Source organism: Arachis stenosperma, chromosome 4 (genome assembly GCF_014773155.1).
Source record: "Arachis stenosperma cultivar V10309 chromosome 4, arast.V10309.gnm1.PFL2, whole genome shotgun sequence".
Lineage (NCBI taxonomy): Eukaryota > Viridiplantae > Streptophyta > Magnoliopsida > Fabales > Fabaceae > Arachis > Arachis stenosperma.
The window spans coordinates 106,776,023-106,794,725 of record NC_080380.1 but is presented as its reverse complement, the minus strand read 5'-3'; the positions used below and the strand labels follow the sequence as shown (position 1 = coordinate 106,794,725).

At 34.0% G+C, this 18,703-nt stretch overlaps 1 protein-coding gene across 1 annotated transcript; it reads right to left on the bottom strand.

Moving 5' to 3' along the window:
• Positions 1-324: 324 nt before the first annotated feature.
• On the bottom strand, positions 325-1,983 carry LOC130973699 (uncharacterized). The gene is made up of 2 exons (XM_057898332.1): positions 1,566-1,983; positions 325-657 (listed from the first exon to the last, which is right to left on the bottom strand). The coding sequence occupies exons 1-2, from the start codon at positions 1,835-1,837 to the stop codon at positions 519-521; spliced, it is 411 nt and encodes a 136-aa protein (XP_057754315.1). The 5' UTR covers positions 1,838-1,983; the 3' UTR covers positions 325-518.
• Between the last annotated feature and the right edge of the window lie 16,720 nt (positions 1,984-18,703).

The window sequence follows — 18,703 nt, the reverse complement described above, 5'->3', positions numbered from 1 at the left end:
GGTGTGGTTTTATTTTTTTTAATATTATTTTTATTAATAATTAAGGATAATTTGGTCCAAAAAAATAGAAAATGATGATTTTATAACGATTTGTAATGTTGAAAATGATTTTAATAACAAAAAAAAGTCGGGGACGATTTTGATTTTCACCCCAAACCTTAAGGACAATTTCAATACTTAACCCTTATTTTTACGACCTCTTTTCACTGACTGAGAAAGACAATTATTCTATTTCCTTCGAAAAAATTCTGGTCTGATTGAAACATGTTGAATATTTGACAGCGAATTGATTAAGCATCTATGTTCCAAATTGATCTCGGCATATAACAAAAGAATTATTACAAGGAATATAATATGATGATATCTCATATACAGCATTAGATTTGTAACGCAACCTTGCACAATAAAGTATGGAATGATAGGTTTCTCAACCAAGAAACTTGTATCTTTTAGAGTTACAACTTGCACAGAGAAAACAAGAGGTAAAGAAAATAGGGAGCATGAAGAATGATAAGTGTCTATTTGTCAATTTGGTTGAGTTTGCCCAAACCATTGCAGCGAGCACAAACAATTTGGGCTTGATCCTTACGTGCTGCATTTGCTCTCAATGTTGCTCCAGCCTTCCTAACAAACCCTGCTCCATCACATTCTGGACATCTGCCACATAAATTAATTATTTTATTAACTACTTTTTTATATCTTAGTAAAAAAGAAATTTACATTATCAACCAAACCATTCATGCTAGCTAGGTAATGTGAAAGACATTTATTTATTTTTAAGGACCAAGTCATTTTAGTAATTAAATACTTAGTTGGTCTAACAACTTAAAGATTAACAATCAAAAAAGAAAAAAGAAGGAGAAAAAAGAGAAATATAAAAAAAGAAAAAAATTTTGATCAGACTTAGTTATAAAAATAATGATAAAAATTCACATTCAATTGTTTTTTATATAAAATTATTAGTTAAAAAATGTTAAATAATTTAATATTTTTGACTAAATTATTATCAAATGAGTCTTAATTATTAATTTTACACAAAACAATTGCATGTATATTTTTTACCAAAAATAATTTATTCACCAAGTATTTCTTTTTTATATATATAGCGTTGCTACATGTGTGCAAGCCATATGTAACCCAGTCAAATTTCTCTATCTTTTTATTAACATTGATAACGCATAACTAAATCTGTGTACAAGATTAATTTATGGTGAGAATATATATATATACACATTAAACCCAATCTCGTTAAGAAACTCCATCCTCAATACCAAGCACTTCAGAATGTAAATCCAATTAATTAAGCAAACAAACAAATCTCATAAGCCATCTAATTAAGCAAGTATCACTACTACAACAAATTAAACATAAACTAATAATATTGTTCTTGAACCCAAGCAATTTTCACTACTATAATAAAATCAGTTTCAAAATAAATATAAATGTAAATTTAATATTAACTATGTAAGTAAATACTAGTAATTGTTTAGAATTAAATCCTAACTTTAAATGTATATAAAATATAAATATAAAATAAAATAGAATTGAAGATATTAAGATATTACGTGTCTTTGCGAGAGAAGACGATGGGGAAAGCAGTTCCAACAAGTGCGACAGCAATGGCACCAGCAACAAGGTAAGTGGTGCTATCTGCTGCTAAGTCTCCAACTGCAGAAACCACAACTGAAGATCCAATTTTATTCTTGATCTTCTTCTCATGATGAATCCTTCCACCGGTGCTAAATGCTAAACTACCATTTCCATTTCCATTTGATCCTGCAAATGGGATCTTAGTAATGCTGGGAATTATGGTTTGCAAGGGAATCATCGATGCCATGTTTGATCAAGAACAACGATGATCTTTATTTAATTTTCTATGGTTTGGAAAGTCAGAACTATGAAGTGATGGGTTGAGCTATTATTGGATGTAAGCGTGACACGTAGCATTGTTTTTGCAATAGGAGACGGTCTCTTTTCTTTTTATTTTTTATATATTGATTTTTCCGGAAATGAATTTGGATTTGGATAAGGCTATTTCATGACTCACGATTCCTAAGTGTTGTAGATAAGAGATGGTGTAAAATCTGAAAATATCTCAACCATATATCAGAAACCAGTTTTTGGGCGCACGTTTTATATTTCAATAAGAAATACATATTTTTGGGTAGGGATGTTCATGTATTGGGTGAAGTTAAATTTGTCTTGATTTGGATTCAATGTTAAATAATATATTAGATCTATTTTTTAAATTTTTATCCAGTTTTAGATTCTGTAAATTACAATACTTTTGAGCTACACTGAAATTGAGTATAGACAGAAAGAAGTTCAAATCTTAATAAAATTTATATAAAAAATTACGATACACCTATTTATAAAAAAGGAAAAAAATACTTATTATCGAAAAGTTAATATCTCTATTTGAATTTGAATTTATCCATAAATTCTAATTTCATGTTTTTTTAATGATTTATATCCTAATTCAACAAATGTAATTAAAAATAAAATAATAAATTTTTAATTAATATAACATAATATTAGAATTAATTTAAAAGATATATATACCTTTTTTTAGTCTCCTTAAGTAGTATTTGGAAGAGAGACTAAGATTGAAAGACAGAGACTGAAATAAGTCTCAATATTGTATTTGATGTAAAGTGAGAGACAGAAATTGAGATAAAAATTAAATTCTAATTCAATTTGCATAAAGGATAAAGTTGGAATTAATTAATTAATATGGAGTATTTTAGGTATAAAATATTATTAAAATTTCAATCTCTGTCCTAAAAAATTTTATTTCCCTGCGTTCCTACTTTTTGGAGGTACTGAAATACTGAAATTTGAGAGATAGAGACTGAAAATTTAGTATCAATCTCTGGACCAACAAACATGATACTGAGTTTCAATCTTCCAGTCTCCATCCCAATACCTCAAAATAAACGCTAACTTAGGGTGCACATAGACCGAGTGAAGCCAGATTCACCTTGACTTGGATCCAATCCTAAACCTCATCAATCACATCACAAACTCACTACCGGTCACAAGTCTAATATGAACAAAACTCTATCGCGTAAAACAAAACTCCATAACATCTTGTAACATTGCACACTTACAAGCTTTACCTTCCGCATCCACCTACCGTGTCATAAGAACCAACGTATTGCTTGATATATCTAAAGGTCGCACGTGATACTGACACATATCTTGAGTTCACTCAGAAGGTCATGAGATTTTAAAAAGGAAGGACAAGCGACAAAGACAATACTCATAAGAATTTGGAAGAATGAATAAAATTGCAAGTAAACAAGGAATTGAAGTACAACCAATGAATTTTGCCAGAAAAAAATCAATTAGCAACTTTGAGGATAACTCTTGAATCAAAGAAATTTAATAAGATCAATAAGAAGAAAACAGTGTATTAGTTTGAAACAGATTCAAGCTGAATCGAAGAGGTATGAGATTTTATAGAAGAAGAATGGTTAAAGACAATAGTGACGCATCGCAACAGAGCAAATTCTGATTACCACAAGGGTTTCATAGCTCGTGGTAGAATATAAGATCAATAACTGTGTTACAAGAGTCTTAACATAACCAGGAGTGTAAACAGATTAAGATATACATAAGGTGCAGATTGTAAAGAAAAGAAATCTAAATTACACCTCAAGAAAAGAAAAAGGATAAAAGACACGTCAGATTGCATGGCAAGATTAGAACGTATAAGCCAATACTGCCTAATTAAAAGAAGCACTTAACATTTTCAATGATTCAAAGATCGGTGTCGCACCAAAACAATTTCAATGTCATGTCAAGAGTACAGAATTCATGAAGATAAGTATAATGACAAGGATAGACGTTCTTAAAGATTCAAACAGTAGTTTACAAATAAGAGGCGAACGTATTGAGAGTTTAAAGAACTTCAATGGAGACAATGAGAAGAAAATTGTGCTTTTGTTAGAATTGAATTCAAGCTGAATCAAAGTACAAGATTCATAAGAAGTGAGTGATCAAAGTCAAAGACATCGTTTGCAAAGTTCAAGAGAATGTTTAAGAAGGCAATTGATTGAAATATCCATAAAGAATAAATAAATTTAAGTGGAAGATCGTCTTACGTTATAAAAAGAGAAAATATGAAATAAACTTTTAAAAGAATTAACAAAAGTATGAATGTTTGCGTTACTTCAAAATATATTCAGGTTGAAATAGGTTACGTGAGATTTGTAAAGTGAGGGTTATTTAGAATAGAAACAAAATTTTTCTTCAAGAATATCAGAGTATACTTAGGTATATAACCAAACAAAGGTATGCATAAAATTGTAATAGGATCAGAAGAAAATCAAGTTGTTTTTGGTCAAAACTATTTCTAAGGTAAAGATAGAATATGTGAAGTTTAAAAGATGGAATTTAATTGGGCTAAGGACTAAAAGTAATTTCATTAAATTTGAAGAATGGTTATGGATATAATCAAGCAAGAGAATATTTACTTGAAATTTCTTCAGAGAGAATAAAAAATTTCTTTAAAAAGGTTTAAAACCAAAATTCTGAGTGTATTCTTGAAATTAAAACCTTAGAAGGATATTCAGGCAGATTGAGAGATCCAAGGAAGGAAATCCACTCACATTCCGATAAAGAAACTTAAATCAAAGTGTTCAAATAGGATTCACAATGCATGACGAATCGAACAAGTTTAAAATTACATCAAGAATACATGAATCAAGAAGAAGAGTTTAAACAGATAAAGGCAGGTACCCCAAGGAAATTAAACAGGCGTATGCAGTTAGGATGAAACGAGAATACTCATGAACAAAGGGATAGGGTTGGAAGATAATTTCAACCAAAGACTTCTAGGTATGTTATGAAAGATCAAGTTTCAAGTTATCAATAGAATTTCAAGACACATAATAGAGTAACCTCGAGAATTAGCTCATAACGTCCCTAAACCGCGCGATATGTGTTACTGATTACTTCCATTTCACCTATGATAACATGTTAACTTTTTCGTATACATAAACCAATAACATTAAGTTGGCCAGACTTAACATCAACAGTTATGCAACGGTAAGCTAACAACATTAATCAAAAGACAGTCATGTGCATAAAGCTCTAATTCTTGTTATCTAGACAAGACATACAACATGACAAATACTCAAAGTATGCAATGAAACATAGTCAATCCATTCCTAAGGCTCTAATCAAGATGAACTGCTCTGATACCATAATGTAACACCCTCACTTTCAGAATGTCATGCTTTCGGCTGCGCCACTCTGATAGCAAGAAGTATTACAACGACTTTATATACTTAATAATAAAATATAAGCCTTTTACCCAAAATCATATCACTGATTTCTTTGAAAAACCGAAAATACTTTTTAAAAAAAAAAACAAACATGCATGTATAACCAGAATTCAATCACATTACTCACACACACACACAAGACTTCTTATACAAGTACTTGCAAATATATATGCATGCATTTCATTATAAAACATTCCTATCCCTCTTACAACAATATAATATTAATGGCGAGGGAAGAATAATATCTAAACCAAAATATCGTATAAGCAAAATGCAATAAAACTCTTCGTAAGCTTCTTCCTCTTTTTCCTGAAAAGATAAAGCTATAGGTGGGTGAGAACCTAACCACACGATCTCACCACTGAGTTTCAGAATTGTCATAAGAAGATATTTAATAGAAAAATCATTTTCAAGCTCACTGATTATTGTGGTCTTATGAATCCTTTAAAAACCGATGGTTTAACCATAAAAAATTCAAAAACTTTTTAAAGGAAACCAGTTAATTAACCAGAAATCCAAACTCCCTTTTTAGATAAAAGAATCTTAAAAGATTCCTAACAGTATGTATGACCAACTTATTCCAAATATAGGTTCATTAAATCTATGTTGAACTAGCTTGATATTTCATACTTTACTAAACCACAACACAAATCATTCACGGCCTCCGGCCCATCTCATAATCAATGATGGCTTCAGGTCCAAACAGCTCAATCAACATCCAATTCATCACAACCCAACCAATTTCAGTAATAAACACAAGTAATGAGGTTCAAACACAATCAAGAGCAGTTATGTCAAGTATAGCAATTAGCAATTAAATAGAATTATTCACATAGGCAAACAAATTACAATATGTATATCCAAACAGTGTCACATAGATGCATATGATAAATGTTTGCCCTATAGCTAATGAGCTTATCTGTCAGTTATACAGCCAACACGACATGTCCTGGTAGCTAACCATTGGACAGTCCCTCTGTACGCACATCCCCAAACTCAATAATATCCATGGAAAAAATCCCAAGCTTATCCATGGGGAGAGACAAAGCCCCAAGCTTAAATTCACACACACACACACACACACACACACACACACATATGCATGCCTATCGGAGAACCTAGGGAGTTAAAGTGCTCGGTCACATCTTACGTACAGAGGGTCAACAATTTGTCTCAATTTTGTAAGTCTCATTTACTTTTGATTCATTATCATCATCAATTCATATCTCATTTCCAAATTTATTTAAAATCATACTTTAAAATCAATCTTCATCATCCTTCATTCAAATTCAATCATCATCATCCATACTCCCATTCCGCTCCTCAATAATCCCAATTCAAAACATAATTCATTCTTTTCTAAATAAATCAAATTTAAAACATAATCTTTAAAACCAAACCCTTTTAAATAATTACTTCAAACGAAGCTTTCAATTTTTATAAAATTTCGGCAGCATCGCCTCTAAACATTCCTCAAACCCTTTTCGGGTCCCATCTAAATATTCTTCAAACCCTTATCAACCATTTCCTCAAACCCTTATCAACCATTTTCAAATCTCAATCATTTTCCAAAATTCAACCAGTTCTAATATCAAATTTTTTTTTTCAAATCGAACCAATTTTTAATAATAAATATTTTTCAAAATCAAACCAACTCCAATATTAAATCATTTATAAAATCAAACTAATTCAAAACCAAATCGCTTCCAAAATCAATTTATTTTCATATCTCAAATAATTTTTAAAAGCGAATCATTTACATTATCAATTTAACTACCTGATCAAATTAACTCCAAAATGAAGAAAAACTACTTTTCAAAATAATCAACACAATAACCTTACAAACCAATTTCTTATCAACAACCGCACACCACTCAAGCAATCAGTAATTCAGTCCAGCGAACAACCACATCCACAAGACAAACATAATCATAGAAATATATATTTCATATTAATATCTAATTATAACAACTCTGTAATATAAAATAAATTTTAAGAAAAACTCCTGCCTCAATTATTCGCAATTCACATAATTAAACGCATTGAATTTCTTTTTCCCTCAGCTCATCACAGCGGTAGCCACAACCGCAGTTCCAAACCACTTTTGCAGCAACCATAGCTACTCTAATCGCAACTGAAATAACCAAAACTCAATCAAATAGAAAATAACGTCACAAAAACCTCAGGCACATATAACAAAACAATGACTAAAAGAGTTCCGAAGCAAGAACAACTTACTGCATCAATAAGAATCTAAGTACAGCACAGCCGCAGCTCCAGCGGTTAACTCCGGCAAGCTCCAACAGTGGAGGCTTCAACCAGCAGTGGAAAAATCCACTGCGACACCATCATATACAACTTAAGCAACGACCCTTAAGGTAACAAGGATTTCAATGGACAAGGAAATAAATTTGAAACAAGGATAAAGCTTACCAAGAAGATGGCGGCTCTGACACTCGGGAGAACAAAACTCTGCATAAACAAACCAGAGCCAGAACCCAAACTGGAGTGAGATAGGGTTTGGTAGCTGTAGGGGTGTCCTCTAGTCGCTACAGCCATGGTTTTTTAGCGCCGTTCAGTGAGCAGAGCAGAACAATGGCGGTAACTTCCACCCGCGTCACCTCCCCTCCTCCGGCGATAAACTCCCATAGTAGGGACGGCCGAGCTCCGCACCAACGACGGCGGATCTGAAGACGATGACACGCGGTGGTTGTAGCAGCGTTCAAGCTTCACCAACGGCATGGACAGACCCTCGACGACTATGGTTGCTCTGCGCGAAGCTGACAGTGCGAACGACGGTGACCCTCTGCGGACGCTCTCTCTTTGTCGCATCTTTCTTCCACGACGGCGCAGCTAGCAGTAGCTCCCTCACTCTCCTCTCCTCCCTCCGATCTCTCTCTCTTGTCTTCTGGTGCACAAAATTGTGATCATCAATGGCGCCATCAAGTTTTTCGTACGCTCAATTGCAATCTCAACTCTTTATCACAACTTCGCACAACTAACCAGCAAGTGCACTGGGTCGTCCAAGTAATAAACCTTACGCGAGTAAGGGTCGATCCCACGAAGATTGTTGGTATGAAGTAAGCTATGGTCACCTTGTAAATCTCAGTCAGGCAGATTCAAATGGTTATGGATGATTTATGAATAAAGCATAAAATAAAGATAGAGATACTTATGTAATTCATTGGTGAGAATTTCAGATAAGCGTGTGGAGATGCTTTGTCCCTTCCGTCTCTCTGCTTTCCTACTGTCTTCATCCAATCCTTCTTACTCCTTTCCATGGAAAACTGTATGTTGGGCATCACCGTTGTCAATGGCTACAGTCCCATGCTCTCAGTGAAAATGTTCAACGCGCTCTGTCACAGCGCGGCTATTCAGTTGTCGGTTCTCGATCATGTCGGAATAGAATCCAGTGATTCTTTTGCGTCTGTCACTAACGCCCCACAATTGCGAGTTTGAAGCTCGTCACATTCATTCAATCCTTGAATCCTACTCAGAATACCACAGACAAGGTTTAGACCTTCTGGATTCTCTTGAATGCCGCCATCAATTCTAGCTTATACCACGAAGATTCCGATTAAGGGATCCAAGAGATATCCACTCAATCTAAGGTAGAACGGAGGTGGTTGTCAGGAACACGTTCATAGGTGAGAATGATGATGAGTGTCACGGATCATCACATTCATCAAGTTGAGGAACAAGTGATATCTTAGAACAAGAATAAGCCGAATTGAATAGAAGAACAATAGTAATTGCATTAATACTCGAGGTACAGCAGAGCTCCACACCTTAATCTATGGTGTGTAGAAACTCCACCGTTGAAAATACACAAGAACAAGGTCTAGACATGGCCGAGAGGCCAGCCTCCCAATGATCTAAGAACTAGACGTCCAAAGATGATCCTAAGATCTAAAATGATCAAAAAGATATCAAATACAATAGTAAAAGGTCCTATTTGTAGAGAACTAGTAGCTTAGGGTTTACAAAGATGAGTAAATGACATAAAAATCCACTTTCGGGCCCACTTGGTGTGTGCTTGGGTTGAGCATTGAAGCTTTCATGTGTAGAGACTTTTCTTGGAGTTAAACGCCAGCTTTTGTGCTAGTTTGGGCGTTTAACTCCCATTCTTGTGCCAGTTCCGGCGTTTTACGCCAGAATTCTTGAGCTGACTTGGAACGCCTGTTTGGGCCATCAAATCTCGGGCAAAGTATGGACTATTATACATTACTGGAAAGCCCAGAATGTCTACTTTTCAACGCAATTGAGAGCGCACTAATTGGGCTTCTGTAGCTACAGAAAATCCACTTCGAGTGCAGGAAGGTCAGAATCCAACAGCATCTGCAGTCCTTTTCAGCCTCTGAATCAGATTTTTGCTCAGATCCCTCAATTTCACCCATAAAATACCTGAAATCATAGAAAAACACACAAACTCATAGTAAAGTCCAGAAAAGTGAATTTTAACTAAAAACTAATAAAAATATAATAAAAACTAACTAAAACATACTTAATGTGTGGAAAACGATCCAACACAAAACTCACCGGCAAGTGTACCGGGTCGCATCAAGTAATAATAACTCACATGAGTGAGGTCGATCCCACAGGGATTGAAGGATTGAACAATTTTAGTTTAGTGGGTGATTTAGTCAAGCGAATCAAGTTTTGGTTGAGTGATTTGTGTTTAACAGAAATTAAATGACAGTAAATGTAAAGGGGGAAGGGAGAAATGCAGTAAATTGAAGAACAGAATTGTAAATGTGCAGAATCTTAAATAGCAAGAAAGTAAATGACTGAAACTTAAAGTGCAAGAAACTTAAATTGCAGTAACTTAAATGGCAAGAAAGATAAATTTGCTAGAAAGTAAAAGGGAATTGAGGAATGGGATTGTAAGATCTAAACAAAGAAGAAGTAAATTGCAGTAAATGGTTGAGCAAAAAGTAAATCAGAAACAAAGAGCATTCAAACAGAAAAGAAATAAAATGCAGTAAAGGTTCACAGAAGAACCCAGAGTGAATTGTGATCTCAGGATCCCAAGAGACTAGGTAGCAGAGCCTAGATCTCTATTTGCCTTCCTAGATCCAAGTTCACAAAGTAATTAACAGAAAATTAAAGAAGAAGCAATTGAAGAACAGAATTGAAGTTGAATTATGCAGAAAACAAAGTGCAAAGAGCTTGAATGGGAATTGGGACAGAATTTCCCCAATTTCACACACCCAATACTCAAAAACAGAAGAGGAAAACTGCTAAGGCAAGAATGAGGGAGAAGAGAGATCAATTCCCTCCCCAATTCTCAGAAATCTCCAAAGGAAAACTCAAAGTGAAAATTCAAAAGTAAAGGTCCAAGTGAAATTGGCCAAAAAGGTCCTAATTACATCAAACTAACTACTATTTATACACTTTCTATTCTTGGATTTTGGGATTTGGATGGGCTTTTGATTTGGTGAAGAAATGAATTAAAATGGGAATTTAATTTGATTTTTCGGCCCATGAGATTCACTCCCAGGAGGCTGCCCTGCCCTTGTGGAGGGCAGGGCAGAAAAATGAAGCTTGGTGCGGCCATGGTGCGTCTGGCGCGAGTTTGGTGCGCCAAGGAAGAAATTTGGTGCGCGCGGGACGAGCCTGGCACGAGAGGAAATTGGTGCGCCAAATTTGTTGCTTGGTGCGCCAAGTTCTTGTGCCATCCAAATGCTGCCCTGCCCGCGCCAAGGGCAGGGCAATGTTGCTACTTCCATGCCCCAAGTTCGAATCACGGAGGAGGCAAACACGCTACATCATTTTCCTTGGCTTCTTTTTGCTTATTTTTGGCCCTTAAAGATGCCTCTCGTTCCTGCCCCAATTGTACGCCAAATATGGATTTCTATATATCGTTGGAAAGCTCTGAATGTCAGCTTTCCAACGCAACTGGAAGCACATCAATTGGACGTCTGTAGCTCAAGTTATAGCCCTTTGAAGGAGGCATGGTCATGCTGTTTGCGCCCAGATTTTAACTTAGCGAAAATTTTGCTTCCAACCCTTAATGTGCATCACGATCCTGCCCTTGGCAAGGGCAGGGCAGAATCGTGCTGGCTGCTTCCTTCCTTGATTTGGTCATGGGCCACGCTTTTAAAAGCGTGGCCTAAGGCTCCAAAGTGTACCCCAACTTCAAAGTGTACCCCAAAGCTCTTTTTTTCTCTTTTTTTGTGCTTCTTTGCTTCTTTTTCCTCTTATTTCCTACAAGATTTATAAAATTAAAATATCAAGAAAATATATCATTTAAGTACAAAAAGCATTCAATATTTAAGCACAAATCATCAATTTCTTGTATGAAAAAGCATAGAAAATGGGTATATGATGACATGTCATCAATACTAAAAATAATGCCAAAAAGCGTATAAATTATCCGCTCATCATCTTCTCCTGTATCTCAGATCTCTTTCTGTTTCTCTTTTTTTTCTTTTGTTCACAGCCACTGCTGTGTTGTGTTTGGGGCTGGGGGGTTGAGGAGTGAGTGGCGGTGAAGCGTTGGCTAGGTTAGGTTAGAGTTAGGGTTTTGTGTATTTGATTTTAGGATTAGGATTTAATTTGGAAAAATTGTGAAATTAGGGATTTTGGATAAATTGGAATTTGGTAAATTTTAATAAAATTAGGATATAGAGTGTTTAATTTAAAATCTAATTTAACCTATTAAAATTATTTTAAAAATATTATTTAATTATCAAATTTACTAATTAGCTTTCAATCCAGTACTCTTAATTTAAAATATAAGGTAATATAATTAATTTTATTTATTTATAAAATTTAAAGTATTAAATTACAAAATCTCAATTATTTAAATCAATTCATGTAAAATTTTTTTCTTTTAAAACTACTAAGATTTATAATTTAAATTTAGAAAATTATTCAAAAATCATAAAATTAAATAAAATTTATAGTTTAATTATCAAAACTTGGCTTAGTTATTTTTAATAAAATAATTTCTGAAAATAAAATCTTTAATGAATAAATAAATTGAAATTAACTCATAATGAAATTTTTTGAAAATTCTGAGTGTTACACCACATGCCAAACCAATCTCGCAATTAAATTAATTTAATCTAATAATGCCGAATTTCATACATTTCAATATAGGGTTTCACATATAATATAAAAAAATCAATGGAGGAACATTCTCTTACCTTTTCTAACGAAACTTTGGGAAAAAATCCCGCTAGGACGTAAGATTAATCCTTTCCTAAATATCAAAATCACCAGTCCCCCAATATCTCAAACCCAAACGCAAAATTAGAAACATACTAAGAATTAGAGATGGGTTCTTGAGAGTTCAGCGATCGGAGCTCCAGAACAAACGTTATGGGCAATTAAAGATGATGATGAATAATGAACTCTAGGGTTCACTCTCTTCTCTTCAATCCAACGTTGCTCTCTCTCTCAGGAATAAAGGAGGGTGCCTGAAATTTCATTAATTGTGGGGTTATATACTTGAACTTGAGTCCAAGTGTGGCCCAACTCAAGTTCTTAGTCATTTGGCCCAACTTTGGGCCAAAACCTTTAAGACAAGTACTCAGACTTTCATTCTAAATATTTTTTCTTGTCTTTCATAAAACATTTTTTAAAATCTCAAATAACTCATATTTTAATGTTCAAAAAATCCGAGTTCTTACAGAAGGGTCCAATAGCAATTAAGCTCAATAGAATAAAAATGAAAATTGATGGAACACCTCCTATTTTCGGTGCTAGTGTGCTCTAACCTCTTCGCTAACTAGCAATGAATCACCCAACTTATCCTCACAAGTATAGGATCCTGTATCTTGTGATTTAGTAAAAATATCAAGCAGAGGCAACTCAAAACCTACTTCTGAATCATAACACGTGTAGAAACATGATACGTACAACGCAAAATGTGGATATGTGCAAGCTTAATTTATTTACAGTGTAAATGAGATATGTAAAATGACGCGAATTGGTAATTAAGTTGCAAATTATATATATTAATAAATAAAATAATTAAATTATTTATTTAAAAAAAATCTATCATATCATTATATTACTAAATTTATATGGAAAATTGTAAATAGTTATTACTAAATTTATAAAGAGGAGAATTTTATCCATGCCTTTTGTATTTGGTGAGCACTCGTGTAAAGACGTTTAAAATGTCTTCTATAACACCCTAACTTTTTTGAACACCTCATGATCACACTAAAAGTCCTGGCGTTACCTACCTCAAATACTTTAATTTCATACTATATATATTTAATATTGAACCTTTGCGAATATAATATTAAACTTTTAACTAAGAAATCAAAAAGCATTTTTACTTTAAACCACGTAAACACATAAGTATAATCACATAATATAATACATATATATCGTTATCATTCTATCCTTAAAATACAATTCCTGTCCCTTTAAAAACTCAAAATAACAAATGACAAGGGACAAAATCTCAACTAAACCAACAACAAAAAATACAACACATATAAATAAAGCTTTATAGATCGGTCGTGGCTTAGCGTCAAAGTTTCCTGAACCTATTATTGAAAAGAAAATATGTAAGGGGGTGAGAACACCGTCCTTACAGGTTCTCAATAGGGAAAGAAATACCATCAAAGCAAAGAAATACTTGAAAATAGAATTAGTTTCATTATAAAACAGTTTATCCTTGAAATAACCCTTTGGAAATGTTTTGTGGAAAAACTTACTTTGAAAAGTCGTAAAGAAACTCTTTAAGTTTACAAATTAGTAAGGTGAATAGTTTAAAGAAATGAAAAAGACCAAGGGCGTACCTAAGGACTTCCTACCCAACTCACATCACTCACTCATATCCAATTAATACAAAAATTAGAGTAATAAAGCAACACTTAGTCCATTCTGCCTCAACCTCCAACACCACATATCGAAAACAACCCTCAGCATCACCACCGCCAGTATGAGGGATCTCTCGGTTGTCAAACACAGATAAAACAATGTAAAGTAAACGCAAATAGAGAGTACAAATAGATAAATTAGAACAAATAGATGCAATTACTCAATTAGGCAAACCAAAAACAAGATTCAAACCCAAACAATACACACAAATGCAAATAATGCATGCCTGTCCTATGGCTAATGAGCTCATCTGTTGGTTACACAGCCAAACCCGACATGTCCGGTAGCTAACCTTAGACAGTTCCTGCGTGCGCGCATCCCCAATTTCAAAAATTCATATTCATATATCAAATGCATTCGGGGGAACCATTCGTAAAGGTATAAGTGTTCGGCCACATCTTGTGACGGAGGGTCAACAGAATCTCAAATCTCAACTTGGAGCAAGTGGAGCCGACCCGCTACATCTACCCAGGGAAATTCGGGAATCAGATAAAGTTTTAAATCACATATCATTCTCAACAAGTAGCAAGTGGGGGTGAACCACTGCATCTACTCTAGGAGACTCAAACTAAGCCCAGAGCAAGTGGATCATCACCACTGCATCTACCCAGGCAGGTATATATATCAATCAGAATCATTTTCAATATCAATTTCATTATCATTACCACTTTTCATTATCCATCTCATTAACAATCTCATTCTGAACCTTATTATAAATTCCATTCTCAATCCCATTATCAATCTCATTCATACATTACTTCACATTTTGTTCATCTTCCTCTAATTCACTAACTCAACTCTTTTGGTTTCGTTCTTAACTCCTCTATTCGTAATTTCACTGGTTCTATACTTGTACCAGGGTTTATAAAGATTTAGAAGGCTCAAGAAATAGTTGAGAATTTTAAAAATTTACTTTTCTGAAAAATAGAGTGGTCATGTATGCATGCACATGCTCGCGTACGCATGAGTACAAATTTGACTAAGTCCCATACGCGGGCCACCTTCACGTATGTGGATGGTTTGAGTAGTGGGACTTGCTCACGTAGGCAAGACTTGCATCGCGTAAGCATGGGTGTTGGCAGTGACCAACTCCCGCATACGCACGACGAGTTCCGCATATGCATGGCACATCAGAATGTGAAAAAGTTGATATGCTGTAAAAACTAATTTTTAACCCAAATATCAAACCTCTATAATTTTTCCACAAAAATTCATTTTCAACCATTCTTAAACCGTTAGAAAGATTGATAAATAAATATTCATAGAAATCTAGTTTTATAAAATTTTCCAACTCCGAGGTCCGAGTTACAGCCCGCCGAAGTTGGCAAAAATCAGTTTTTTTAACCAAAAATAGAATTTATCAACTTTCCAAAGATTCATAAGCCAAAACATTTTTCAACTCAACAAAACCAATTGTCACTATTCACATCTTAATTTCAAGCATAAACCTTTAAATAACTTACCAAACTTACCTCCAATTCAAACACCACACAATTTTCACCATATTCCTTAAAATAACTCTCTTTCTCTCAACTCTTAAGTTTAATTTCATTAAAACCTCAAATTCACTCTCCTATCCCTACACCTTTGGATTTATACTTAATTTACTGTTTTAAAGTTTTGGTTAGTTAATTAAATCTCTTTTTATTGTTATTAAAAATCAAATAATTTAAAATCACAAATCCACCAAATCATAAAAATTTGATTCTCTTCAAAATCCTTAAAAGTATTTAAAGCTTATCTCTTTTGATAATTAATCCAAAGCAAACTCATTTTTAACAAAAACAACTTCAAATTCATAGAAAAATTTTGGCAGCACCTCCCCTAAAAATCGGAGTTTGCCACACATCATGGGTTCCTCTTTTCAACCTCAACACAACAAAACCAGCCTTTCAATTTAACATTTCCAAGTCCCTCATTCAAAAACAATCATCATCATTGTCAATCTAAAATCCAAAATCAACATATTCAATTAATTTTACCAGAAAATTAGAAATCAACCAATAACCAACAAACATAACCTTCCAATCACAGCAGAAAATCATTTACATTACAGACATTCATCTATTTGCATTAATCTACTAAACTTGCCAGGTATTCAAAGCCCAAAATATTTTTATTTTAAAACAAACTCCTACTTCGAGGAATCAAGCCCGCAACGACTTTTAACGCACTAAACCCTCTATTATCATTGATTCTCAACAACGACAATAACCTCGATGATCTCCAAGCAAACACAATGATTACAACAACAACGTATCTAACATAAATTTGGATTTAACACGAAAAGTGAGGTTAAGAAAAACTAGAATAAATGATTGTGGCAAAAAGAGGTAAAATAGATTTGATCTTACCATGAGGGCCAGCAAGGAATGCTATGGCAGCACTCTGGCAGCTACAGACACAGCATGCAATAATGGTACACAATCCTACGTCATCAAATACCTCAAACCTTTAACAATCTATAATAGAACACTAACTACGAGGGTCCATAATTAGAATACACTCACTGTAACAATAGGACAAAGCAGTAGCAACTTTGAACTGACCCAGTAGCAACTCTTACAACTACCTCAAGCGACGGCAGCGGCCAGAAACTCTGGTGGTTCAGCAACAACCTTAATTTTGATGTGCAAACACTGAAATTCAACTCTACGGTACCAACATCTCAACATCTTTAATAAACTTTAACGAAACACTAATTTTTCGAGGGTTCCGGACAAAGAACACTTACCTCACTCAGAAAGGACACTGGGACAAAGCAGCAGCGATTTTGACGGCAACTCTCGGTGGCAAGACTTGTGGCGAAGAGCTCGGTAATGGTCTCCGACAGCCAGAATGACGGCGGCGGCTCCGTGGACAGTTACTGGGCACAGCAGCGCGAGCAGCACCTCCTTCTTCTCCCTTCGTCTTCCTCTCTCTATGTGTTTGCTCCTCTCCCGTGTTCTCATTGGTGGTTGTGATGGGAGATGTGATGGGGGTAGAACCTAGCGACAATAGTGAAGGCTTGCGATGAGGACGACGATGACGCAGACAACAGTAGCAGTGGATACGAGCTTCTGCCGCAATAAGGAATGGTGGGACAACGCTGTTCTTCCTCTCTTCTGGCTCTCTTTCCTTCCCCCCCCCTCTCTCTCTCTCTCTCTCTCTCTCAATTTGTTTGGCGGCGATGACGACGGCGGTAAGACCACTTGCGCGAATGCGTCTCCTTCCTTTCTTTTCTTCTTTACCTTTTGTTCTCTCTTCTGTTGTGTGTATGTGTTTGCTTGTGTTGTGTAGGAGTGGGTAAAAAAATCCACATTTTGGATTTTAAACCACATCCAAACTAAACCATTAAAAAAATCAATTTTAAATAAAAAAATCTAAATCAAATTGAATTTTTTTATAATTTGGTTTTTAAATCCAAACCATTTAAACAATTTTAAATCCAATCGAAATCCATATCCAAATTAAAATCCAAAATAAAAAAAGTCCTAATCTAAGCAAAATAGCAAATTAAAAACTACGGACAAGTACATAAGCAAACCAATAAATTATAGCATATCCTGCATGTAGTAAATAATTGATGTACCAATTAAGCAAAATATCTTAGTTTAAGTGCCTGCTTTTTACTAATTATGAAAGAAGATAATTATCCAAAATCATGTCCAGCCATAAACTCTCTGCAAGTAAAAAAAATGCAATAATTTTTTTTTTGAGATTCTTGCCATGGAAAAAAAACCATCATACTAATAATACGTGTCGAAAACAAATGAAATCTTGAAGAAAAGTAACATGTAATATATATAATAATTTCAAATATTGTTTGTAGCTCCTATTATGATAATTAGGTATATTTGGTATGTGCCCCTCCCTGTATTCGGCTTTGTACAGAAGTTTTGTTTCTGTATATTTGTGATTCCACTTCATCTCTGCAAAGTTTTGGAAATAAGAGAATACATATAGATGTCAAATAATAGCTGTGAACATGTAAGTGATTAACTATTGTCATTAGTTTTATAAAAAACTAAATTCTAGTTGTAATGAATCTATACACTTTAAAATAATTTTGGTATTAATTTTACTTTTAAAAATATTATGGTTTAAAAATTGAATTTTTAAAAATTTGTTTTAAAAGTGAATTTTTTGTTAAAAAATCTGGTTTGAAAATTGAATTTTTAAAAATTAGTTTTAAAATTGGATTTTTGGTTGAAAAAACTGATCTTAAAACTGGATTTTCAAAAACTAGTTTTAAAACTGGATTTTTGTTTAAAAAATATGGTTTTAAAACTGGATTTTAAAAAAAAATACTGAATTTTAGATTTGGATATTAAAAAACCGGATTTAAAACCGGTTTGTAGATAAAACCGGATTTAAATTCTAAAATCGGTTTAAAATTGATTTTTATTTTTTCAAACCGGTTTCTCTTTTCAATCCAGTTCCAGTTTGGTTTCATAAACCATAAAGCTGGTTCTGAAGTGGATCCAGTTTGGATTTTTAAAAATCCAAACCATGCCCACCCCTAGTTGTGTGTGTGTGCTGATGAAATAAGAAGGTTGGCGGCTAGTGTTTCTTTTGGGTGAAGGGGG

Coding starts and splice junctions, on each gene's coding strand:
- LOC130973699 (XM_057898332.1), bottom strand. CDS start 1,837: ATGGCATCGATGATTCCCTTGCAAACCATAATTCCCAGCATTACTAAG. Junction 658..1,565: donor GTCTTCTCTCGCAAAGACAC/GTAATATCTTAA, acceptor TTTATGTGGCAG/ATGTCCAGAATGTGATGGAG.